Source organism: Nanorana parkeri, unplaced genomic scaffold (assembly GCF_000935625.1).
Source record: "Nanorana parkeri isolate BGI_ZX_2015 unplaced genomic scaffold, ASM93562v1 scaffold1223, whole genome shotgun sequence".
NCBI lineage: Eukaryota > Metazoa > Chordata > Amphibia > Anura > Dicroglossidae > Nanorana > Nanorana parkeri.
The window spans coordinates 20,996-48,361 of record NW_017307491.1 but is presented as its reverse complement, the minus strand read 5'-3'; the positions used below and the strand labels follow the sequence as shown (position 1 = coordinate 48,361).

Below are 27,366 nucleotides of genomic sequence, written 5' to 3'. Positions count from 1 at the left end.
CTAGCCAGTGAAAACTTTTTAGCTATATGCAAAAATATACTATTTTTGTTCCAATGAGCTATTCTTTCATGTGTATACATTTTATGATGATTGTAAATAATCTGTTTTGGACACTTGGATATCGCAGATCTCTTATGCTGACACCTTTTAAAATCCCACTACATTTGTGTAGACTTTGTATAACTTTTTATTTTCAGAATTGTACTTACCCAAATAGCAATCAGAGACGTATATGTGTGTAAAAAAAAAAAAATAAAGTCAGTTTTTGTTAACTAGATATTCAATTTTGATAAAAACCCATTTTATTATTTAAACGTTAACCAGAGCAGTTTTGATTTGCTATTAAATCTTGAGTTGTTTTTTTTTCTTGATTTAGGGAGTTTGACAGCTTTGATTTACCAGCATTCCATTACACCTCTAGCGTTGCCTTGTAAATTACTCATCCCAGACAAAGGTATGCATGTTAAATCTACTTATACAGCACATTTTTGACTGTTATTATGTTGTAATCTTCTTCATATTTTGACAATATAAACTATTAAAGGTAAAGCGGCACCGATTTTATGAGGATTTGTGAAAAAAATTAGTCTACCCGAACCTAAGTAGAAAATGAAAGTGTATTTCTCTGCAATTGCAACATGGACCTGTGTGTATATACTGAGCAATGTACACTAGGTTGTTAGCAAAAAATAAGACAAAATAAAGCAAAGGGGACAGCTCCACCCGATGGCTATACCTCATTACAGCTACAAAGGCTTAGTTTTCCCTAATATCCTCAGGAAGATCAAGATATTTTCAGAGATTTTTCTTTGATCAACATCTGCTGGTAGTTTCAGGCAATTTAATATACTGTAGATCCTGGTTGTCTCTCCATGTTGCCAACTAGCACAGCATCTCCCTGATACTAATGAAGAGCAGGTGTTTCACTGCAACAGTCCTGCTCTGGATACAACACTACCTGATAGTGCTTGCCCTTAGGGTACTGAATATACCAGGCTGAATATGAGAATCTGTGTAGTCGCAACAGAAGCTCTCAGGCATTAGAGCGTCATTAACCTGACTCCTGGGGATAGCTTTGCGGACTCAGTGGCTCCATTCTATTACTTTCTATGTTTTTATTGTACCATTATTCTGCATCCCTGGCCACCACTTTGCTTTAGGGCAGATTGCCTTTTCTACTAGGCCAGTACTTCCTTGGCTATTGCTAGATCTTAGTTATCTACTGGAAGTGGGTGAGGCCTATTGGACATGTAGCCATGGATCTCACACACTTTTGGAGCACAAAAGCATAAAGGACCATTTTATTCGCTATACCGTTTCATTCTCAGTTTATTTTTACAGAAATTGTTTTTATTAAGGGTTTCGCAGAAACAACTTTTTAAAATAGACATAGAACATAGAAAACGTACAAAAATATACATACATCATTCTACAAAAGTAACTGAAAACTCCACTGTTGTAGCAAATGGAGAACATCTACAAAATAGACTGAGTAATGATACCAATGAGTGATTAGCGTGAGGCCCCCCCCACATATGAGGAAAAAATAACTGCCATGCTCACTCAAGGGACGGCTTGCATCAGGATAGGGAACCAGGGACAAACGGGAGTAACCACCAGGAATATCAGGCAGAAAACTCTACTATATAGCACACCAAGACAAACGGACATGGAGGGAGGGGAGAAGGGGAAGAGAACTAGAAAAAGAGAAGGAAAGAAAAGAGTTTAAAATGAGGAGAGCAGGTAATGAAGGAGAGAAAGAAAAGAGGAAGGGGAGAGGGTTGTCCGCCCAGCAGTCTGCAGGGTAACTACAAGACACCACAACAGAAATACCACCTTTATCGAAAAATATGCGACCAGCTCACTGCAGAGTCCGGTAGTCCTCAGAATCCAGAAACAGGATCCAGGGCATCCACCTGGATAAAAAGACATCAGAACGATCGGCCCTTTCCACCATCAGCACTTCAGATCTCATCAGATGGCATAATTCCACAGTCCATTCTGAAACTAAAGGAACGACGTGGGAATTCCAGCGGCATTGACAAAAGAGCGAAGGAGGGATTTCTTTACTTTAGAGATAGAGCTCAGAAAAATAGATAATATAGTCATTTGGGGAGTAATATGAAACTCACTAGAGGTAACTTTTGAGTAGATGTGTGAGATGGCCCGCCAAAAGGGCAAAATCAGAGGGTAGCTCCACCAAGTGTGAACTAAGGTACCTACTCCAGTCTGGCATCTCCAACAGCTATCCGAGTATGCAGCATTTATTTGGTGCATTCTAACCACCGGGTCAGTAGTTTAAAATTGCACTCCTGAACATATGAAGACATACAGAGTGTGTGCGTAAAGCAAAAGCATTTAAGTCTGTCTTCCCCCGAAAGGTCAACTTCCAACTCCCGTTACCAAGCAGACAAAAAATACAGCTGTTCCTCACAAGCCATGGAGATCAGAGAGTTATAGAGCAATGAAACAAGATGTGGGGCCAGCACAGCAGTGGCACATAGTTGCTCGAAAGGGGTGAGGGGCCTATAAAGGTGATCAGAAGAAGACAGAGTCTTCAGGAAATGTTGGAGCTCAAAATAGGCAAACCAAGAAGCACGGGGCAGGGTGTCGGGGGCTAAAAAGTAAAGCAATTGACTTTGGAGCACTAGCATGTAAACTCTGAAAAGCATAAGAAGGTACAGTCACCTTCCAGCATAGAAATGTAGGAACCCCACACCCCGAGGGAAAAGCAGGGTTCGCTAAAATAGGGGTCATCGGGCCTTTAAATGAAGATAAGTGATATCTATGCATCGTAGAATTCCACACCTACCGCACCAAAGGCGGGTAGATGTAAAGATCATAACGGCAAGGCCTTTGGGAAGTGGGGATCCACGGAAGGGTCGTCAGGGGGACCAGGGACAGGTCACTTTAACGAAGAACCCAAAGTGCAGGGTCTAGCGAGTCGAACAAAGTGGGATAAATGTGTAGCACTGTAATAGGACTCCAGATCTGGAAGAGCAGCCCCACCATGTTCCTTTTTCTTTATGAAAACAGCATACCGAAATCGTGGATTTTTATTCCTCCAGATGTATTGCAAAACAGCGCAGTTGTTTAAAGGAATGCGTAGGAAGGAATATAAGAAGGGTTTGAAATAGATATAGACAGCGGAGAAGCAAATGCATCTTTTACAGCGCAATTCTACCAAACCAGGTATGGTGCAAATTCATCCACGAAAGATGTGTGTCCTCCATAGATTTCAGCAGGGTGGCATAGTTGAGTGTGTAGAGATCTATTAAATTGTCCGGCATACGGACCCCTAGACAAGTAATGTAGTTTGAGCGCAAAGCGAAGGGTAATGCACTACGCAGACAATCCCTGGACACAGACGCATCCAGAAGTTCACACTTCAGAAGTTTCACGCGATAGTTGGAAAGATCACCAAACAACTTAAATTCCTGCATCAAAGAAGGAATGGCCACTAGGGGGTTGGAAAGATAAAGCAACAGATCATCAGCATATAGCTCCATTTTGTGTACTTGAGTGCCTATTTGGAGACCCCCCCCTGCCGATTCATTAGCTCTAATAGCATTGGCCGAACGCTCCATATCTAAAATGTAGATTAAGGGAGACAGGGGGCATCCCAGTCTGGTGCTGTTATGAATCTGGAATGGAGTAGAAATTATCCCATTCACTCGCACCTTGGCATGAGGACGATGATACAGTGCCATGATCTTATCTACAAAGCCTCTAGAAAAGCCCAAATGAAGTAAAGAGGCCTGCAGAAAAGGCCAACTGACTCTGTTGAAAGCCTTTTCGGCATCAACAGAGAACAACCAAAAGGGAAGCCCACGGGAGCGTGCATAATGGATTAAAGTAATCGTCCGCTTATTGTTGTCCTTGGCACTACGTTTGGGCACAAATTCCATTTGTTCCTTGTGAATCGGTGCCCGAATGAAAGTAGCTAATCTGGTGGCTATAATCCTGGCATACACTTCTTTTAACACCCACATTAATCAGGGATATGGGGCGATAATTATTGCAATGCATCGGGTCTTTACCTGGTTTTGGCAGAACTACATGAGCTTCCAAGGACTGACAAGGAAAGGGGCAGAAAGGAGAGATGACAAAGGACTGGAGAAGAGGAGAAGCTAAGAGATCTCTAAACGGTTTTTAAAACTTAGTAGTAAAGCCATCCGGCCCAGCACTTCTGCCTGTTGGAAGCAGTTCAGGTGTTTGCAGAATTTCAAGGTCCGAGAAAGGTTCACCAAGAACCTGCAGGGCATGATTCGGGATAGGGGGGAGAGCAGTACTCTCGAGGTAAGACTGTAGTTAGCCATATAACCAGTAGACAGCAAATCAGCCGGTTGGGACTGTATATTGTAAAGAGAGGAGAAAAACTCCTGGAATTCCTCCGCTATGCGTTCTGAATAGGGATGTCCCGATACCGATGCTAGCATCGGAATCGGGCCCGATACAGGGCATTTTGACAAGTACTTGTCAAAATGCCCCCATGCCTAGCGCCGAAGCTTGCGCTGTTTTTTTTTTCTTCTTACTTACCTCGCCGAGCGTCACATCACTGCTGCTCCGGTGGGCGGAGCTCCAGGTAGGGTCCTAATTTAGGTGGCCGGAGATTGCCAGATGACCCCACTCGGAGCGCCGCCCACCGGAGCATCAATGACGCAACGCTCGGCGAGGTAAGTAAGTAAAAAAAACTGCAGCGGCGAGTCAGCGCTGGTCCGGTGTGAAGAACTACAGGTGGGATTCTAATTTAGCTGGCTGGCACCTCTGAGCCAGCTAAATTAGGACCCCACATGGAGCTCCTCCCACTGGACCAGCGCTGACTCGTCGCTGCTCTCTCCGGCACAGTGAGTGAGGGGGGGGGGGACACACTATTATGCTGCAGGGTTTAATTGTAAATGTATTCTCTGCACTGTATTAGAGGTATTAGCAGTATATACTCTATATGTACTACATATAGAGTACATATAGAGTACACACTGCTCATACAGTGCAGACAATACATTTACAATTATACTTTGATAACATGAATGGATTAAATGATCTATATGTAGCCCTGTACTATGGATCATTTAACCCATTCATGTTAGCAGAGGATCATTGTAAATGTATTGTTGCAGGCACTCTTTATGTACAAGTACTATATACGACATATAGCATGCACTGCAACAATAGATTTACAATTATCCTCTGCTAATATGAATGGGTTAAATGATCCATAGTACATGATATGTAGCCCTGTATTACGGATCATTTCACCCATTCATGTTAGCAGTGCAGAATTGTATATCTATATGTACTGTACATATACAGCACAAATGTCCCGTACATTGCAGCATTAGATTTACAATGATCCCCTGCTAACATGAATGGGTTAAATGATCCATAGTACAACTACATGTTACATTGTTAACAGGGAATAAAACATAATAAAATAGAGGTGGTAACGTAATCCTCAGACCCTATCGAGGGATCAGAAGCCGGTTCTCCTCGCACAGGAGCTACCGCCACTCAGCCTAGCTCACCTGTATACTACATGTGCCAAGGGAAATACCAAAGGGAGGTGGGAAGGCCAGTCGTGTGCAGAGGGAATGTCAAGGAACACAACACCGGCACTTCACACCAACCTCAAACCGTTAACCCATGTAGATTTAGAGTACACATCAAAGCAATGTAAGCCCTTGGGTAAGCAACATATTGTAAAACAACCTGTAGAACAGTAAACAATGAGTAAAACGGTCACCAGTCTCGTATGACCTGATAGAAAAAGAAAAAATCAAAAACTGTGAGCAATGCAGTAACCCATAGGGATCAAAGTGAGATCCATGCTAATCAAATGTTCGCCACAGAAGCAGTCAAACAATGGAAGAGTTTGTGAGTAGCTGGGAAGGACCCAAGTCAGGTAAAGAACAGGCACCATAACAATATGAAAACATTGCCGTAGAAGCATCTAACTTAAAAGTTACTGAAAATGGGTAATTCAGAAAATTCCAATGCGAATAAGAAGGGCAAGGTCACCCCAGAGGTAAAGGAAGCACCAGAACGATTCCTCCAAAGCAAGGCCGGCAGGCTAGCTCAACAAAAAGGAGTCTCCTTTCTCCTGAAAAGGTCGAGATTACAGAACCTCCATGTAACCTCACAATAAGGGCTGCGAAGAAGAGGACGTGATGTCCGGGCCGGCCCAGGAGTAAATTAAAGATGCCCAAAACAGTGGCTTTGACATACCTGTAGTCTCTGGAGCACCACACAATCTGATATTATTGCGATGGTGGCGGTCCTCTTGGTCGTCCAATTGAAGGGTTAAGTGTTGCATGAGAAGATGATGTTTTCCAACTTCTTCCTGAACCTCCTCTAAACGGCGACTGAAGCCAGCCAGGCCCTTTTTGAATTCCGTCATGTCATGATGAGGGGAGGCTTCAAGGAGTTTGTGGTCCGGGTGGGGGTCTGGGTTCCCCTCTTATCAGATTTGCCCATAGTTGAGTTAAATAGGTTCGGGAAGAGTGTTCCTGCAGTTCGTTCCCGGGAAGACAGCCAAAGCTCTTACAGCACACGTCCATTCACAGCCATTAGCAAGCCACGCCCCTGTCATTCTCAGTTTAAGTGGCAATGTTTCTGAAACACAAAAAAGAGGACCAGTTGTCTCCATACAGCAATTTTTATTCTGCATGTGTTGTAAGCATATTTTAAATCTGAAAACAAAAATGGGGTAGCTGTCCTTGGGTGAGGTGACTGCATTAGTTTTCTTTTTTTTAAGGCTTTTTTACCTTTATTTTTGCCTGGTAATTCTGCAAATAACTCACTCCCCCATTGTATCTATGGAAGAAGCCATGGTTCCCACCCAGGTTGTACAACTAATATCTCTGTCTTTGTTTAGAAGTTGTAGCATCAGACTGCAAAATAGTTTCAATCTCCCCTACCTCCACCCCAAAACAGTTTTTTCACTTCGACTCATCATCTGTTGCCTTCAAATTTGGCAAACATTCAGATGGCTGTAGAAGGACTTTATTTACAGAGGTGATCGTCCCAGTACCTATATAGTAAGGATTCTGGGGTTCTATTCATAAAGTTTCACAGGTTTCAGATGGAGTGTCTTCCTTAGGGTCAGGGGAATTTCCTAGCCTCCGGGGACAGAGTTTGTCTATAAACTATTAAAGGTAAAGAGTAACACATTTTCTGAGGATTTGTGAAAAATCACAAAAATGAAAGTGTATTTCTCACCTTTCCACTATAATAGCTTTAGCTGGGGAATGACAGCTGCCTGCTGAATGTAAACACAGCAGGCAGTGGGTGGGATCCCCCGCATACCACCCTGTCCTATTCATACTCCCCTTTCCACCCCAGTCATTCGCCCTATACTGTCCAGTCATCTCCCCCTCCATACCCCCTGTCCTCTCCAGTCCTACACCCTGTACCCAGGCATGCCCCTTTCTACACTCCTCCCGACCAGATCCACCATACACACTCTCCACAAGTACCTGTCCCTGCGCACACATTCCCGTCCACCTCTCCCATGTCCCTGCCCCCGGCTCTCTCCTGAGGCGGCATGGCTCATGCTTGGGGGCAATAGGTAGCCCAAGACTTTGGAAAAGCAAATCCTTAGAAGTCAGGAAGTTGATTGTGAGATTCCCCCCACCCAGTAGTGTCTCTTTGGGTTCTCCATCCCAGTGACCTTCTTCCTGCCGCAAGTCTATTGGTGTCCAGTGTCTGGTTCTGCTAGTCTTCCAGCCTCCGCCAACCTGGCACCGTGAGGGCGAGGAAAAGGTTGCACATAAAGCCCTCATAGCCTCCAAACCCTCCTCCTCTGAAGGCTACCAGTTGCCAGCATACTTTCTGATTAGTATAATAAAGGCAGCAGAGGAGGCACAGGGCTTCACAATTAGATGGAGGGCTGCAGAATAAAAGGGTTAGTAGCTTCAGTGCGGCGCTGTTGGTGCAGAGTGCGTGTGTGGCTGAAGAGAGTGTGTGGGCGCTGTGGGTGCAAAGTGTGTGTGTGGGTGCACAGCATCTCACCTGTCACCCTGTGGCCAGCTCTCTCCCTGCTTCCTCTACTCCAGCACTACTTAAGGAACAGCCCCCCTACATTTTCTTGCCCCCTCTTGCCTTTGAGGGGGGAATTTGCAATTAATGAACTATGATGTGATTTACATATGAATGAACTGACTCTGCATTCATATGCAAATCACATTGCAACTCAATAATGTGCAAATCCCGCAATTGCCATATGAATAAGCAGTGGGCAATGCTAATGGCTCCCACAGCTGGGTGGATGTCAGGAGAGTATAGCCTGCTGCTTGAACAACATAAACAAGTATTCTGGCAGTCCCTGTCAGCAGTGGATAACAAGCTCCAGCCATCTCCTTCTCCTCACGCCTCACCCCCACCCCAGCAGCCTCGGTGCAGAGAAAAAAAATAAATAAAAAGATTTTATCTTAAAATTATACTTACCACTCCAGCCACCACTCCCTCTCTCCTTGCATGCAACCCGCCAATGCTGCAGCGGTAAAAGCTTTTAAAGCGTCGCCTATGGTCAATTTTGGGTATGGTAGTTTCTTGCGATTTCGCGGGTGCGTGCAATTTTAAAGCTTGACATGTTTGGGGTCTATTTACCCGACGTGACCCCATCTTTTCTATTTTACCAAAAAATTGGGTAATAATAATTGTTTCCTAACATAATGTTAAAAAAAACCTTTTTTCCCAAAAAAATTTCAGTAATTTTTCCTTAATATAGTAAAAAATAAAAACCCCAGTGGTGATTAAATACCACCAAAAGAAAGCTCTATCTGTCCCCAAAAAATTGTTTAAAATTAATTTCAGTACAGCAATGCATGACAGAATAATTGTCAAACTACTGCAGAGCTAAATACTGAAAAATGGCCTGGCCATGTAAACACCTGGTCAGCAAGTGGTTAAAGACAGTTTCAGTTAAAAAAAAAAAAGCCTGTTACCATGGTTACATGAGTTAAAGGTTTACTTGCCAGCTCTTTTTTCACACCCTCCTTGAGATTTTTTTACACTAGAGTGAGACTGAAAGGGTTGTTTTAATAAAGAGCCAGTAGGTTGTGGTTCTATGTGGTTATTTTTTTTAATTATTATTATGCAGATGAAGTGAAAGACTGCTGATAGTAAAATGTATTCAGATTGAAAAACAAAGCTTTCCTTGGAGTTTAGCTATGTGGATGAACGACAAGTTGCAACCTGTGATGTACCTGTAAGTGCACTTATGGATAAAGGTAAACTACATTGCTGAAACCTCTGAAGTATGCTAGCTATGTAAACATAGGAGTCATATATCTGGTTTATTCAAACTGAGCATACAGTGAAAGCGTGCATAAGAAAAAGTTACCTTCAGTGAAAACCATGTCAAAATGATCAGTATTGCAGATGTGGCTTTATTGCTGAGATACTGTCTCCCTATGTTATTGTATTATACCTATGTACAATAAAGTTGATTTTTGATTGAAAAAAAAAAATGATCAGTAAATCCAGAAATGTAGACACGCAGAACCTTTTATCCTTACAAGTCCAGGAGTAATCAAAAGCTTTGTGACCATACAATATTTTTAAGTTGTGGAATGCCTCCATGTAGTTGTTTATGGGGGGCCATGTCCTAAGCATGGCAGAGTGAAGACGTGCATCGAGGGAGCTCTATGCCGTTCGGGCTTTGGTGGTAGACTTGGTGCTATCTTTGTACTTCGGTATACATGCCTATGGAGAGAGGATCACTGGGGCCTACTAGTGAGCACTGGCAGGCGGATCTTCGCAGCTTTTACCCGCTGGAGACTCAATCTCTGGCCGCGGCCTACTCATCCAATATGGCGCCTTCGCGCACAGCGAAGCCAGGGCCTACTCCGAGTAAGAACAGGACCTGGAAGACGTGGCTGCAAGGATCGTGTCAGCGCTCCTACAGGAGGTCCAGGAAATGAAGTCCAAGGTCTCCGTATTAGATGGACGGGTGTCGCTGTCGGAGAGGATGGATGCTATGGAAGACACCAACTTGTTACCATGCAACTCAAGATCGACGATGGCGAAATTCGTAACAGACCTAACAATCTCAGACTCAAAGGCATACCTGAGGTGACAGCAGGTGTTGATCTGGCCTTGACAGTGACTGCAATTCTGAATCAATACCTGAATAAACCAGGGCCGAATTACTCAGAGAGCAGAGGGGCGAAAGGAATTCCTATTGCCCGGGACATGAAGTTCCCGGGTGACAGCCTTTGCTTCAGCTCTCACAGGAGTTCCAGCAAAGTACTGTCCTAGAACGCCTGTATTGGAGGTGACAGGTTCAATAAAGAGAACCTGTTACCTCCAAATGCTATCACAGGGGCTTGTTCGCTCCTAACAACTACTAGTTATTTATATAAAAGACACCTGTCCACAGAATCTCTTCTATTCAAACCATGGGCAAGAACAAAGAGTTGTCAAAGGATATTAGGGACAAGATTGTAGACCTGCACAAGACTATCAGCAATAAGCTTGGTGAGAAGGAAACAACTGTTGGAGCGATTATTCGCAAATGGAAGGAATACAAAATAACCAATCTCCCTCGGTCTGGAGCTCCATGCAAGATTTCGCCTCATGGGGTAAGGATGATCATGAGAAAAGTGAGGGATCAGCCCAGAACTACACGGGAGAGGCTTGTGAATGATCTCAAGGCAGTTGGGTCCACAGTCACCAAACAAACCATTGGTAACACAATACACCGCCATGGATTGAGATCCTGCAGTGCCTGCAAGAAGGCACATGTACAGGCCCATCTGAAGTTTGCCAATGAGCATCTAAATGATTCAGAGAAGGATTGGGAGAAAGTGCTGCAGTCAGATGAGACCAAAATTGAGCTCTTTGGCATTAGCTCAACTCAAGAAAAATGCTGACTATGACCCTAAGAACACCATCCCTGCAGTCACTCACCAAGGTGGAAACATTATGCTTTGGGGCTGTTTCTCTGCTAAAGGTACAGGCCAACTTTGCCCCATTGAGGGGCCAATGGATGGGGCCATTTATTGTAAAATCTTGGTCGAGAGCCTTCAGCCAGAACGCTAAAGATGGGTCGTGGATGGGTCTTTCAGCATGACAATGACCCAAAACATACTGCCAAGGCAACAAAGCAGTGGCTCAAGAAGAAGCATATTAAGGTCATGGAGTGGCCTAGCCAGTCTCCAGACCTTAATCCTATAGAACAATTATGGAGGGAGCTGAAACTTCAAGTTGCCAATCAACAGCCAAGAAACCTTAAGGATTTAGAGAGGATCGGAAAAGAAGAGCTCCTGAGATGTGTGCAAACCTGGTAACAAGAAACGTCTTACCTCTGTGCTTGCCAACAAGGGTTTCTCCACCGAGTACTAAGTCATGTTTTGCTTGGTGATCAAGTACTTATTTTACTCACTCAACTGATACTCAATTTATAACATTTGTATCATGTGTGTTTTCTGGATTTTGGGTTGATATTCTGTCTCTATCATTTAAAATACACCTATGATAAAAATGATAGACGTTTAATTTCTGTGTAAGTGGGCAAACTTACAAAATCTGCAGGGGATGAAATAATTATTTTCCTCATTGTAATGTACAAAAGGACCATTGTGAATGGGTTAAATAAAAGAAAGAGATTGTGTTGATTTAAGTAAATAACAAATATTTCTAGGCTTAAAATTGCATGTGCTTGTGAACTGGCAAAAAATTAGCATACCCAAAATTGTAAAGAGACAATCCATTAAAAACCTTCACAGCCCATCAACATAAACTGTTTAATTAAACTAAAATGACAGCCTTGAAAGGAATTTAATCTTTAATTGATTTCATTTAATTATTGAAAACTTGCAGGGAGGACTTTAATTTACAGTGGGGGTCGGCAAGAGGTTAAAGCCATTCTGTCACTGGCAAAAATTGAAAACAAATGACATTAGAAAAAGTACAAATTCACACTCTTGAAGAGTAACTTCAGCTGAAAAATGTTCAGCATCCAAAACACTTTTGGATATGTCTCGTGCTTGGTCACCTTCTGCAAACTCTGATTCTGCACACTAGCCCACTGCACCACTACAAGACTCAGTAGAACACTGTGAATTTCTATGAGGCTGCTGCCCAACTACTGGCTATGCTGTTCCCGCGCAGACAGTGCATTTAGTTGTTAGTTTCATTAAAGTAGGGAGATTTATCAGGAAAATGAGCTACAAACACATCTATTGCAAATCAGGCTGCTTTACATTTTGCAAATTATTTGAGCCTGTGGTTGTTACGTATAAGCCCAATGTTTAAAGGGTCAGAGATTTTGTTAAACTCTGCATTTGTCAACAGGTGACAATGTTTCTGTATCAATATGTTTATTGAAATTTTCACATATCAAACATAATAAAGATATCGGTTCACAGTATATCAATGCTTTGGTCCTTCATTACAATGCTGAATGCACGTAGTTCCAATCCACTTTATATACCTCGGTAGCTCATTGGGTCTATCCCTGGGTGGCGGGATGAAAACCATGGTTCCCATACACTCAGTAACCTGGAGTGTTTGTCTTCCAAAATACTAGATAGTCGCTCATTAATTATAATATGATCCAACCTCTGTTTAAATTCTCCATAAGGGATTTGTTGTTTCTTCCAGTTTCCTGCGACCGTCAGTTTGGCTGCCAGGAAAATAAAGTGCGTCAGAGCCCTCTGAGGCTTACTCAATCCCGGTATGGACATGTGGAACAGGGCATATTGGAAATTGATTGGGATATGTGTACGAGAATAGGGAGCCAATTAGTTTAAATATCTTGACCCAGAACCGTGTAGCCAGGGGGCAGCGCCACCAGATATGCAGCATATCTCCTTTTTCTCCGCACCCCCGGAAACAGGTATTGGAGGCTGTGAGGAACAGGCGCGCCACCCTGGCTGGGACCAGATACCACCTCATCATTACCTTATAGGCTACTTCAGCATTTGTAACGCTAATAGAGCATTTTGCTAGGGGTATCATATCTAGGGGTATGGAGGACCAGAGCTACGAGACGAGGCTACTAAATTTAAACATGTTCACATTAGAGGTGAGGAGATTAAGGGGGGATATGATTTCCATGTACAAAATGTTTAATGGTGGTAGCAACATTAGCGATAAACTGTTTAAAATTAACTCCGTTACAAAAACTAGAGGCCATCACCTAAAATTGATGGAAAAAAAATTCCAGCACAAGGGGCGAAGGGGGTTCTTCACAGTAAGATCAGTTAGGGTCTGGAACTCACTGCCACAGGCGGTGATTTCAGCAAATAATGTGGAATTGTTCAAGAAACTTTTGGACGATTTCTTAAGGGACCGTAATATACAGGGGTACGGGTACTCCTAGAATGAGATCCTAATAGGTTGGACTTGATGGACTAATGTCTTTATTCAACCTCAAATACTATGTAACTATGCTACATTGCGCCAAATCTGCTGCCATTACTTCATGGACCACTGACGGGGCAGGTCCCCTTCCCAGCTGCAAACATAAGTGTGGGAAGTGTGGCTGACCAATCTATTTAATTGTGAATAAAGAATTGTTATGAGGCCAGGGCCCTCCGGGGTGTGAAGACACACATGTTCAAAGCAAGTAAATAAATTAGTAGGATCTCTCCTCCGAATTAGAGTGGAAATCCAATGGTGAAGTTGAAGATATCTATAATGTTCTACTCCCAGTATTTGATTATGGTCCCGCAAGTATTGCCAGGATGGAATGGCAGAGGAGCGCAGAAGGTCATGCACTGTTCGGAATCCATTGTTTATCCACCAACTAAAGGCCGTGGGGTTGTCCAGGCCAGGCCTAGAGAGTGGTTGGGCAAACAAGGGAAGCAATGGGAGGTATGGTGAAAGCAGGTGCGCTGAGTATTTAATAGAGTCCCACACCTTAAGTGTATGCATCATGAGAGGGCTAAGGGTCCTAGGTCTATCACAGGCTGGCAACCAGGGTAAAGCCGGCAACCATCAAGTTTACGTTTGTATAGAGTGGTTCTTGCCACCCAAGCCCTGAGGGGGTGCCAGATAAACTGGAGGATGCTCCGCTGCATTGAGCGCATAGTATGAGGGGGAATTTGCACCGGCAGTGTTCTAAAGTGATATAAGAGTTTGGGCACTAGCGTCATCTTAACTGCTGAAATTTTTCCCATCCAGGATAGATTATGGGTTGACCATGAGGTGAGTAATTGTTTCAATGTTTTGCGGAATACAGGGTTTCATAAGATGCCGTAATTTTAACCCCTAGGTACCTAATATAGGATTTAGCCCAGGTGAATTAAAAATTGGTGCAAACATTCTAATACGCCAGGGCAGGTAGAGATATATTCAAAGCAGCGGATTTCCCCCAGTTCACTAAAAGCCCCGAGATAACGGAGAACTGTTGTAGGAGGTTAAGCAGGTTGGGAACTGTGGTGTGCGGCTGCGTCAGGGTCAGCATCATCTGCGAACAGGCTAGCCTTATACTCCACTCCCGCAAGTTCAATTCCCCTAGAGCGAAGGAGTATGGCCAGGGGTTCAATTGCCAACGCAAAAAGAGCTGGGGACAGTGGGCATCCTTGGCGCGTGCCCCGGCGGATAGGGATCTCCTGGGATAGAGGTCCTAGATATTTTACCTGGGCAATCGGATTAGAGTATAGGACCCGTAACCATATTAGAAAGGATTCTCCAAAACCCCATTTATGTAGGATATATTGTAGGTATTCCCAGGAGATAGAATCGAATGCCCTCTGTAGATCTAGTGATAACCGGAAACATGGAATATTACGAGACTTGAGGACATGGATCAGGTGGATTATTTTGCGGACATTATCTCCTGCCTGCCTACCAGGAATAAAGCCCACTTGGTCTCTATGGACGATACTGGGGAGTATTGAATTGAACCGTGTGGCAAGGATTTTAGTTAGAATTTTGATATCAACGTTCAGTAAAGATATGGGCCGATAGTTATTGGGGTCTAGTGTGTCTGTCAGGTTTGGGAATCATGGATACGTAGGCTAGGAGTGAGGAGGGGTGCAATGTTCGGCCCTGTCTGAGGGAGTTGAACACAGCGGCCAGTTTAGGTGCTAGGAGGGGAGCCAGTTTTTTTATAGTAAAGGGCCGAAAAGCCATCAGGGCCAGGGGCTTTGGATGGTTTGAGGTGCTTAATAGCCATAAGTATTTCTTCAGTGGTTACCTCTGAGCTGAGGTGGTCCAAGTCATCCCGTTTGATCTGTGGGAGTACAACATCCTGTAAGATACCGTCTGCCTTCTCAGTGTTAAAGGAGCGAGAGTAAGTATAGAGAGAGGTGAGGTTTTCTTGGAATGATCCTAAAATCTTTAGCGGGTTTGCAGATATCGTGCCCCCAGGGGTGTTCAATCTAATAGGGGCTGGTATATCAGGCAATGTTCTAAGTTTTCTAGCTAATAACGCGCCAGGTTTGTTTGCCCGTGAGTAGAATCTATGCTTGGTCCACCTCAGTCCCCTTTCTGCACCCTGATCCAGCAAGAGGTTCAATTCCGTCTTCACTGAGTTCAGGCGTGCCAGGAGCCCCCGCTTGAAATGATCTTTTAATGCTCTGTCCAGGGCTTCTAACTCATCCTGCAGTTCGGTTACCTTCTTCCCTCTCTCTTTTTTGCGGCGGGAGGCCAGTTCTATGAGCTGCCCCCGCATTGTGACCTTATGGGCCTCCTACAGAAACACCGGAGACCGGACGGACCCCTCATTCAGCTCAAAGTATTGTTTAGCGTATAGTTCAATAAGAGACATGTTCTCTCTCCACAGTGGACAACAATGATTCGTTAATTCTCCAATGCCCCCTACCCTGGGTTCCCCCCTCTAGGCGGAACTGTACCACATTTGGGGCATCGTCTGACCATGGGACTGCTTTAATTTTAGCTGATGTAAAGTGATTTAGGCATCGTTGGGGAGTAAAAACATGGTCTATTCTACAAAAAATCTGGTGTGGGTTGGAGTAAAATGTAAAATCCTTAACCGTCAGGTTCAATTCCCGCCACACATCTACTAGGTGGTGGTCATTCAGTAGAGTGCGAAAGGCGGAGTTATCAAAGGGCACGTTCCTATTCTAGCCTGGGTCTTGTGCCTTTTTGGTTTTATCCATAGTGGGGAAAATCACTAGGTTGGAATCTCCGGCCAGAAATAGAAGGCATTTGGCATGGTGTGCCACTGTTCGAAATAAGTGGGATAAAAAACGGAGTTGATGGGCATTAGGGGTATAGTAGTTGACAAAAGTCACCTCTACATCAAATAGGGTGCCAACCAGGAGGATGTAGCGGCCCGTGGGGTCAGCTATTTCGGTGTAGCATATAAAGGGTAGAGACCGTCTGAAGGCTATTAGGACCCCCCTCTTCTTTTCAGTAAAGTTAGCAGTAAGCAGTTTTTCAGTAAAGTTAGCGCAGTGAAAGCTGCGGAAGTGCTTATGGAGGTAACGTGGACAGGAGGTCTCCGAAAATCTTGTTTCCTGCAGGCATACAACATCTGTATGGCATGAGGAGTAATACGAGAATGCTTTATGATGTTTAGATGGCGAATTGAACCCCTGGACATTGTGGGATAGTAGTGTAAACTTGCCATTGGTAGGGTGGAGGAGAACTTGCCTCACCTGTAGCAGCTGCACCACACAGTGGAGGGCAGGAGATGGTGTAGCACGGAAGTTGAGCCGGAGGAGTCATCACTATAAGGGACCCAAAAAGAGGGCAGGGACAGGTCGGGGAAGGATCTTCAATAGAGGAAAGAATACAGGTTAAGCCAGACAAAGACAAAACAATCAAACAAAACAGTTTTAACCGTCCTTGGAGGTCGGGCGGAACAAGCCAGGTGAGGGGGAGAACCCCTTCCTCTGCCTCTCATCGTGGGGGGCGCGATTCCACCGATCCCCAGGGAAAGCAATCAAACAATACACCTTAGTAAAGCTAAGATTTTTTAAAGTCACGGGTGGGAATGCTTATAAAACTGCTGCAGATCAGCTACAGGGCAGGAGCGGAGCGCGGGTTGCTCAAGGTAGCCACCTGTATTCTCAGCCAGCATGCCTGCGTATATAACAGTGGAGTCCGGACGGAGCCCCTAGTAAACGGCATATAAACAAACTATCAAACGATTCAACTTAGTGCAGGTAGAGCACCTCATAGTGGGAAATAGACCATGGGCTGTATAACGGCAGTCCTTAAACCCGTCCAACAATGCCAGCTCACCGGCTGACACTTCCAGGAGGTCACCGGTGTCGGCGAGCGGAAACCTGAGGAAGAAAGGGGTTAAACACAAAGCGATAAGTGAGACCCTCAGGCCGGATCAAAAAGGGGAGGGCTGTCCGCCCTCGTTTTCTGCGAAGCGGCTCTCGTCTTCTGCTTCTTTTCCCAGATCGGAGTTGGCAAGGCTGGGGGCTGGCTATCCCCCGATGGGGTGGAGGTCAGCTGGGAGGCTGATAGAAGGGATAGGTTGACCAGAATCTTGCAAAGTTCATCCGGCGTGGTTGCAGTAAACGGTCTATCTTTGTGGCTAAACATCACTTTAAAGGGGAATCCCCATCTGTATGGAATGTTATTCTCTCTGAGGATGGCAAGTGGCACACCCTGCTTCATATCCCTGCGTTTTTGTATGGTAGTTGGGGACAGGTCCACAAAGATTTGATATGGGTGCCCCTGGAACTGTAGGTCCCGGCGATCACGGGCGGCATGCAGGATGGCTTCCTTCGTTTTGTAGTATGTACATTTAATGATGATGTCTCTCGGTGGGCCATCACGGCGTTTTTGGGCCAAGGCCCTGTGTATATGGTCAAATTCAAGGCGTTCGATCGGTATTGACGGAACCAGTTCCTGGAAAAGGGCTGTAGCTGAGGAGGTAAGGTCCTCTATGAACTCAGGTAGTCCCCTGATCCGCAGGTTACCACGTCTGGCCCTGTTCTCCAGGTCCTCCATTTTATCCAATGCTACCTTCAGTTTGTCAGAGAAGGAATCCATCTCTTTCTCCTGTGATTCAATTACAGTGATCATGTTATCCATCTTCTGTTCCAACATATCTGTGCGGGCCCCACTCTCTCTAATATCCCTGGTCAGTGTGGCTGCCAGCTTGCTAGTAGCTGCTGAGAGTTCCATTTGTAACATGCTGCGGAACTTGTCAAGCAGGGCGGCATCTCTGTCACTCTCATGGGTTTCAACAGGGGTGAGGGGCAAGCTGTCTACCGAAGATGAGCCAAATACCTCAGGTGGAGCTGCTTTGGCTGCACGTGTCCCCTCACGGCGTGGTGTGTCCGCCATCTTGGGCTCCCTTCTCCCTCGGCTGAATCGCGGCTCCTTCTGCCGTCTGCTGCGTCGCATCCCCCCGCTTCAGCGCTCGGTAAGTGTGCCCGATGTCTCCCGAGTATGGGGCATCAGACGGCACATGTGAGGTGAGCTTATGTTAGCTTTCGATTGTGCGGAGCTCGCTTAGACCGCGGCCATCTTGGTCAGCGGCTCGCCACGCCCCCCAACAGGTGACAATGTTTAATGCTAATAAGACCTAATGAGGTATTTAGGGCCAGTGACCTTGTAAAATCAGTGTTTATCACTGGACAAGTGGAAGGGTGTGCAAAGTATTGCACATGCCACAATTGCTATTTTCTTTATTACTATGTTTTAAAGTTGAATATGTTGAATATGTTTTTAAAGTTGAAGTAAAATATACCTGTGCATTAACATCTGCAAATATTGCAAGTAAACCTGTCAAGGTTTAACATGACTCTAGCATGGATCAAAATCCTTCTGATTAAGCTTAATTAGCAAAATAAAAATCAAGTAAATGCGCTTTTATGTCTACTGTGAGTGTTTAAATTCTATTCAACAGTTCTACTTTTTTTTTTTTTAGTAATGTGTCATTGCAGGGTCAGTTAAAGGTAACCCATTTTTATAACTAAATTTTGTCTTTTAGATCCTTTGGAAGATATTTCAGAGACCGTTCCTCAGACTGCTGCCAATTCTGCTGCAGAATTACTCAAACAGGGAGCAGGTTGGTGATAGAAATGTGTGATTTCTCACTGTACTTGTAACATGGTTACTTTATTTTTGCACTGATGTTATTATTTGCTCATGGAGAGATTCTGTCAGGATCGCCAATGATTCCCTACTGTTGCACATTTCTTCCATTAGATGAGGTTAGCTCTGACCCTGGTGTGATTGAGATGGAGTCCAAGAGATATTTACCTTTGTAAATATCTCAGATACTCCAGAGATCTTCAGAATTAGCTTTGAGCATTGTAGTAACCAAGAAGGAACTGTTGGTCCAAGTCTGGGGAACTGGAAGCCTACATATTTGGGACAATGGAATACAAAAACACACACACACACACACACACACACACACACACACACATACATATATATATATACACACATACATGTATATATATACACAGTTGTGCTCAAAAGTTTGCATACCCTTTTTTAAAGAAAACATGAGTGAGCAGGCAAAACACATTTTTTTTTTATGGGATTCATATTCAACTGTAGGTCATTAAAAAATGGCACAATCATAAGGCCTCGTTCACACAAGACACGGTGCGTTCCGGCCCAATTCTGGCTGCAAGCACTATTTTGTTTGAACCGGACCGCAGGCATTGATGTGCCTTGCGTTCCCGCAGGCTGATAACATTGCGGCTATGGTGCCATTCACTTCAATGGAACGTCACGCCCCCTCCTGCCCCATAACATTGTGAGCTGGCCATGCGATGCAGTGTGTTCCGGCCAGAATCGGGCCGGAACACACTGTGTCTGGCTGGTGTGAACGAGGCCTAAAACAAAACATGGCAACAAATAAAAAAAAAAATGAAATGACCCCTGTTCAAAAGTATGCATACCCTTAGTTCTTAATACTGTGTATTACTGTGTATTGCCCCCTTTAGCATCAATGACAGTGTGCATGTACAGCTTTAATGTGAAAAGTTCCTGTTATCTCCAGCAGTTCCCAATCACCAATCACCCACAGGAGTGCTGCTCACCTTATATACAGGGCCAGTGTAAGGATTATTGCCTACATAGGCGAAGGTGCATTTTTGCACTAGTGGCGGCCCTGACCACATTGCTCAGCCTACCCCAAAACGTGGGGGCATTTCCTCACTAGGAGCAGATGCACTTTAAAGGCTAAGTTTGCTTTTCTGACCATGTTTTATGTCACACCCATATTTAGGGTGTAACATGAAACATGGTCTGATTGCAAACCCAAGTTTTAGAGGAATACAAGTGTGGTGACATCCCCGCACATGTAGTCTTTTAACTCTGCCATATTACTAGATATCCGTACCTCGTTACAGGCATGGGCGGTAGTACCAATACCATTTTTTCCAGGCCGAGTAAGAGTACCGATACTTTTCCTGTGGGGGTAAGGATGGGCTCGGCCGTGTTCGCAGCTCCTCGTGCCGAGCCTGCCAGGAATCTCTGCAGCTTCAGACCGGGAAAATGTCTCAGTACCTGTGATTGGCACTGCGCGCTGTCAGCTTCCTGGTGGGCTCGGCACGTGGAGCTGCGAACACGCCGGAAGCCCATCCTTAGTGGGGGGTCTCAGGAGAGCTGTGTGTTGGTGTGGTGCAATTGAAAAAAACAGTGCATGCAATTGCACCTGAGTGGAACTCAGTGGCATTGTGGTAGCATGAGTTACACTACGTGGGGAGGGTCCAATTAGGTGGTAAAGTGTGTTAATGTCATGGGACTGTCTGTGAGAAGAAGATAAGATGGATGGTGTGAATGTTGAAGATGTATTTTCTTTAAGACCTCATTCACACAGCTAAGAGCTGGCCCGTACAGATCCGTGTGGCATGCACGGCCTCATTGGGCCGCTCCCTTGAAGGACAGGTGCTGTGTGTGATTGTACGCAGCAGCCTGTTCTTCCCTAAATGGAGGACGCGGCCGTATGCCGCCGTACACTCACTCGAGCTGCACATCATTGCGGGTGTCGGTGCTCGGTCGCAGACGAGATCCATCCTGTCTGTGTACGAGTACGGACACCCGTACCTGCACGGATGTGCAGCTCGGGTGAGCGCACACCCGCAGCTCCTCCCATAGAGGAGAACAGGCTGCTGCGTACAATCACACGCAGCACCAGTCCTTCCCGGGAACAGCCTGCACGGATCTGTACGGCCCAACCCTTAACTATGTGAGAATGAGGCCTAAACGTGGTTTAGTGGATATCGAATGCGCTGTGGCATCATGATGGGTAAACGTTCATATTGTGTTGGGTTTTCTTTTGTTTTTTTAAGGGGGGATTTTGTAAGGTGAGTAATAAAGTTAGGTTTTGAAGTTAAAAGTGAAGCATTTTTTCTTAGTCCTTAATAAAATGTTGTAGTGTAGTTGTGTAAAATGAACACTGCATTAGGTTGGGCCGTACACGTCCATGCAGTGTGCATGCCCGTCTCAGGCCGTTCCAGGGAGGGACAGGTGATGCGCGTGATTGCACGCAGCAGCCTGTTCCCTATTTAAGGATGCAGCCATACGCTGTCATATGCACACCCATGCTCGGACGCAGATAGGATGGATCATGGACACCCAGACCTGCACGTATGTGCAGTTCGGCTGTGTAGAGCTAACAATTATTTTCATCGATTAGTTAGCCAATTATTACGTTCGATTAATAAGATTTTTTTGTTAACCACTTGAAGACCGGGGTGTTCGGCAGAGGTGGAAGAGAGATCAAAGGGAAATCGAGTAATGATCTCCCTTTGATCTGCTGGTAGAGCGTCGCCGTGCCTGTCCCAGCCGCACCGGCCACATCGGATCACGGACCGGCAGCGGCGACGATGAGACGGCGGGACATAGGTACGGTGGGGGGGAGGCCGCACAATTACATAGTACATTATGCATACAGTGTATAATGTATTGTTGGGATTTATATTCCCACTATCCCAGCAATATAGCACTATACAGCACCATGTATGGGGGGGGCGAGTGCAAGCTTACATGAGCAGTCTCCCTAAATTTGTGGGCCTGTCTGGCAGCTGCCTTCCCCCCATGCCTGCTCTTCCTTCTTAATTGTGTCGATCGTGGATGGGCGGGCAGCAACGAGTACGTGTGGTGGGGAGGAGAAGCGACGTGCGGCGGGGACAAGCGGCGAGTCCATATGGCAGGGAGGAGAAGCGGCGAGTCTGTGAGGCGGGAAGGAGCCCGCAAGCAGGCCAACTAATCGAAATTCAACTAATCGATGATGGAAAACGTTGGCAGCGCTTTCCAGCATCGATTATAATCGACTTAGTCGATTAGTTGTTGCAGCTCTACGGCTGTGTCTGTGACCGCATACGGCCATGTCCTCCCATAGAGAACAACAGGCTGCTACAGGCAGCACTTGTCCCTCGTGGGAACGGCCCAATGCAGGCACACAGTGTGCATGAGCCCTTTAGGAATGCTATGTGTGTTTTCTGTATAGCACTTGTCTACATATCAATGATAAATGACACAGTGCAGAGTATAAAGCAGGATATGATTGAGGCACCGTGTGTAGAATGGGCTGACATTTCTCCCACCCCCTCCCCCCTCCTGCTGCTCCCGTATATTGAGGCACTGTGGTGTGCTGATGATGCTGAGACACGCACTCTCTCTCCTCACCCCCAGCTCGGAAGCAGGAGGCACAGAGATATCAAAGACACATGATGAATGATCCTCTAAACAGAACACACAGCAGCCAGGAGGACTTACTATGATTGCTCTGAAGACTGGACATTGCAGAGCTGACTGCTAGGAACACAGTGCCACCTCAGCAACTCCAAAGTCGGCACACAGCGAAGAGGAGGCAGGGGAGGGGTGGGCGTGACATCACACTGGTCCAAGCTCCATAACTCTATCTCAGGACGTTTGACTGCTGCTGGGTCTGTGCTCCGATTTTTCCGCCCTCCCCACCGGTGCCCTCAGGCGGCTGCTTGCCTGGCTTGTACACTAGCGCTGGCTCTACTTATATACAGATCCTAGAACAAGGTAAAAAAACGGCTCCTCTGTCACTGGTAACCGCTCAGGTCTGACACAGTGCTGACACTGTACCGTCTACCGTACCCAGTCCCTGTCACGATCTACCCAATCAATCACTTGCGGCTTTTCCCTCCCTGGGTGCACGAACCCCCATGCTCTCCACACAACATCCTTTGCTGAGGATACTGAGGCCGTTACATACGGGACTTCATTTTCATCAAGTAAGACATCGCAGCTTACACTGGATACAACCCATCTTCCACCAAGACTGCACGACGCTCAGTCCCCACCAGCATCATGCAAGTAGATTCTTTCATCCACACAGAGACAGCTCGTCTCGTTAACATATACATCTCATCCAATTTTCTAGGCGAATGCGCTCATTGTTTTATTTCGCTTGTAGTTTTTGCACAGTTACTCTCCGCCTGTTTCCTCAGAGCCGCACACCAACTAGTTAACCCACCCAACAACTTACACACCACCTTTTCTTAATTTAGTTCTCTGCTATCCCAACTTTGCAGCTGTCTGGGTCTTTCCCGCCCGACTTTATACATCAAGGGTTAGTTCACACCATAAGCAGTGCGTTCCGGTCCAATTCTGGCCGGAACGCACTGCCTCGCATTGCGGCTGGCTCACTTTTTTGCCGGGCAGGAGGGGGTGTGGCAGGCCATTGAAGTGAATGGCAGCGTAGCCACGCACACTGGCCGCAATGCGATCATCCTCACGGGATCGCAAGGCACATTGTGCCTGCAGTACAGTGCGTGCGATCAAAATGCTGCAAGCACTATTTTGATCGGGTCGCACTGCAGGCACAGTGCGAACATGCCCAAGCCCATCCTTACCCCCACAGGAAAAGTATCGGTACTCGTACTCAGCCTGGAAAAAATGGTATTGGTACTACCGCCCATGCCTGTAACGAGGTACGGATATCTAGTAGTAATATGGACAGTAGGCAGAGTTAAAAGACTACATGTGCGGGGATGTCACCACACTTGTATTCCTCTAAAACTTGGGTTTGCAATCAGACCATGTTTCATGTTACACCCTAAATATGGGTGTGACATAAAACATGGTCAGAAAAGCGAACTTAGCCTTTAAAGTGCATCTGCTACTAGTGAGGAAATGCTCCCACGTTTTGGGGTAGACTGAGCAATGTGGTCAGGGCCGCCACTAGTGCAAAAATGCACCTTCGCCTATGTAGGCAATAATCCTTACACTGGCCCTGTATATAAGGTGAGCAGCACTCCTGTGGGTGATTGGTGATCGGGAACTGCTGGAGATAACAGGAACTTTTCACATTGAAGCTGTACATGCACCGTTGAACTACTCATTTTGGGATACTTAAATGTCTCATTTTTTTTGCATGTATAAATGTAATGCACTTTATTGATTAAGATATTTATATGGATATAAGTGAATCTTAATTTGATCACATTTACATTTATGTGACACATATGAACTAGAATTTATTTTTTGGCAAATGTTATAGAGAGTTATAAAAAAAAAATGTTTTAGTTATTTGTTGGATCAGTGCTCGGTGCTTAGGTCACTTGTTTCTGGCGCAATGTTTTTTAATTCTTATACATATTTTCAGTATCAATGCCAAAATGTCACGATTTCTGAAAGAGTATGCTAACGTTTGTGTGTGTGTGTGTAGAAATCAAATACCTTTAATTTAAAAATAAATAATTTTTGAGAATTAAACATAAATGATGCAAAAGCACAAGTAAATAAGTCTTTATAAGTGGCTTTGCAAATTGTTCCTAAGGACATACAGTGTTACTTGAAAGTTTGTAAACTCTTTTGCATTGATTTATATTTGTGCATAAATGTTAGCTAAACCCTGATCTGTTTTTCAAGTCCTAATACTAGATAATAAAAACCCTAACAGTAAAGGTCACAATATAATGTGTGTTCTTTTACATTTGTTGAGGAAAATTATCCAAACTTACTGTACATATCTGTGTGTGGGTACAGTATGTAAACCTTTGCTTTCGGGAGCTAGAATAAACTTTGCTTTCGGGACCTACAGTAACAGCTCTGCCCTGGCCTCTGTACTGACAGGGAGTGTTGTGATTTCACTACCCTCCTAATGTAAATACAACACGGAAGTATTAATATTCGTGTCTACAGTGCACTTCTACAGGCCCACAGGAGCTGCTGAGACCGGCCTCCATTTTAAAACGGCACTGGCATGAATAGCCACAATCCCAGCGCCGTTTTAAAAACATGCTCCCATCCGATTATCCCATTGATAATGGGATAATCACACCTGACACTTCCTCTGCAAATGAACTCCGAATACTATCTATCTATGTACTTTGTGTCATTTTCCTCAATAGATAAACAAGTATGTTTTTTTACTGTTTTGTTTATATGGGGTCTCACTAACTAGTTTTAGGTCTTAAGATTCATGGGCAGTGTAACTTCTATCCAAAAAAAAACAAAAAACACCTGGATAATTATTCGCAATCCTACTACTGAATTAGGCATGGAACATCGGTTAGTGACTCGAAATATACTTCCAATCAAAAAACACACCGTTTTGTATAGAACAAAATAGCCACAGGAGCCACAATCATAGACCAACGGAGTCTATCCACAATGTGTCAAAGTATATCTTTATTAATTTAACAATCATAAACAACAATTTGGAATCTCAGAACCCACCCACACTAAGATATCTCAATTTAAAAACATATCAACAACGTTGTCAACACACACACACACACACACACCACTGCCAAATTGTCCACGCTCATTGCTCCTCACCAATCCGTAATTCGATGAAGTGTATCTAAATATAAAATGCAAACGGTTCATGATATTTTGACATATTGTGGATAGACTCCGTTGGTCTAGGACTGTGTCTCCTGTTACTGTTTTGTTTGATACAAAACTGTGTTTTTTGATTAGAAGATTGGCAGATGTTATACTGCTGACACATTGCTATGCTGCTGAAATTTGTCAGGATTTCTCTTCGTCAACTAATACTCATTCATCTCCATTTTTATTGCAAAGGGGATTTGTACCTGCTCACACAGAGATTGTTCTATAGATTTGTCTGACTTTATTAGGGGGCAGTGCGAGATCTGCGAGATCATATTATCGTCAGATTGGAAGTGCTTGCATTTTTTTTTATATCTGCAAGGTATCACATGTTCTAGCCCTAAATAAGATTTCTTATATCATTCATTTACTACTTTGCAACTACTTTCTTTTTGTTTTTGTATGTAATGTTTACTTTCATTTTCTTCCCCTCTTTTCTCTAGTATATCCAGTATTTTTTCCCCAGTATTTGTGCTTTAAAAAATGAAAGTGTATCTAAAGGCTAAACTTTTGTTAAATTGTGAATTGAGTGGTGAGGAGTTTAAACTTCTTGTCTGGTTTTTATTGCTTTCCCCCACAATGGAGATTCACCCTCTTTATTTGTGCTGGTGACCATTCTCGCTAAAACTGAACATAAGGGAAAATCCACCAGAACAGGAATAGAGGGAAAATCTTCCAGTGCGGACACCTGTTGTAAAGAGGGTCTTTACTTCACTTTGGCAATATTTCCTCTTACTTCCTGTTGTGTCTATAGGACATAAAGTGAAGGCAAATATTTCTAATTTGAAACAGATAGCAAAAAACACTGACAGGTGTTTTAGTCTTCTCTACTTTATCCCCCCCCCCCCCCCACAAAAAAAAAGTTAAAAGGCAAAGGAGAGGATAGATAATACTGTTGACATTTCTAAACATTGGATGTTTGATAGAAATTGAAAGACATTTTAGAAATAATGCTGAGGCTTAGATTATACCCTGTTTTCTAGAGTGTGTCCTCAGGGTACAACTGATGATGTAAGATCTTGCAATATAACTTGTACAGTGCATCACTGTTGTGGCCATCTTCATATCACAATGCACCAGATGTACGCAAGAGACAAGCAAAGCCCATGAGAAAAGTGTAAACAACTAGGGCTCTTGGGAATCTTGATCAAACTCTCTGTAAACTTGCTTGCTTCATTTAATAAATGTAGGATATGGGATACCTGTTATAATGTAAATGTGAATATATTATAATGTTAACGCCATGGATAGGCTGAACATCTTTTGTACATGATTATATGTTTTCAGTTTTTCATTTAATGAGCAAGTACTTCATATGGCGAGTATATACAATTCAATGGTGTAGCCAAATTTTGGAAGAGCAAGGATGAGGTACTGCAATGCCTTCACCTTAAGCAGCCAATTCTAATATCCTAATATTTCCAAATGTAAAGGCCAACTCTAGCCTCATGTCATTAGTTTCACTTTCATTGTGCTGTTCTGGTAATGTAATACAACCTTTTTAATTATGCTAACCTTCTACTACACAAAGTGTGCCTCAGAAAGTATACACATGCCGACGACCACAGCATCACCCAAGTCCTTCTTCTGTGGCTAAGCTGCTATGTTGTGTTACTCTGCTAGTTGTACACAATCTCATCCTCAAGG

General features: G+C 44.4%; 1 protein-coding gene across 1 annotated transcript in view; it reads left to right on the top strand.

Annotated features, from left to right (window-relative positions):
• Nucleotides 1-27,366, top strand: part of TNS3 (tensin 3) — a 113,987-nt gene that overhangs the window by 80,462 nt on the left and 6,159 nt on the right. The window contains exons 9-10 of the mRNA XM_018568650.1: nt 377-454; nt 18,875-18,952. Of these exons, the coding sequence (XP_018424152.1) occupies nt 377-454; nt 18,875-18,952 (156 nt within the window). The remainder of the gene's footprint in view (nt 1-376; nt 455-18,874; nt 18,953-27,366) is intronic.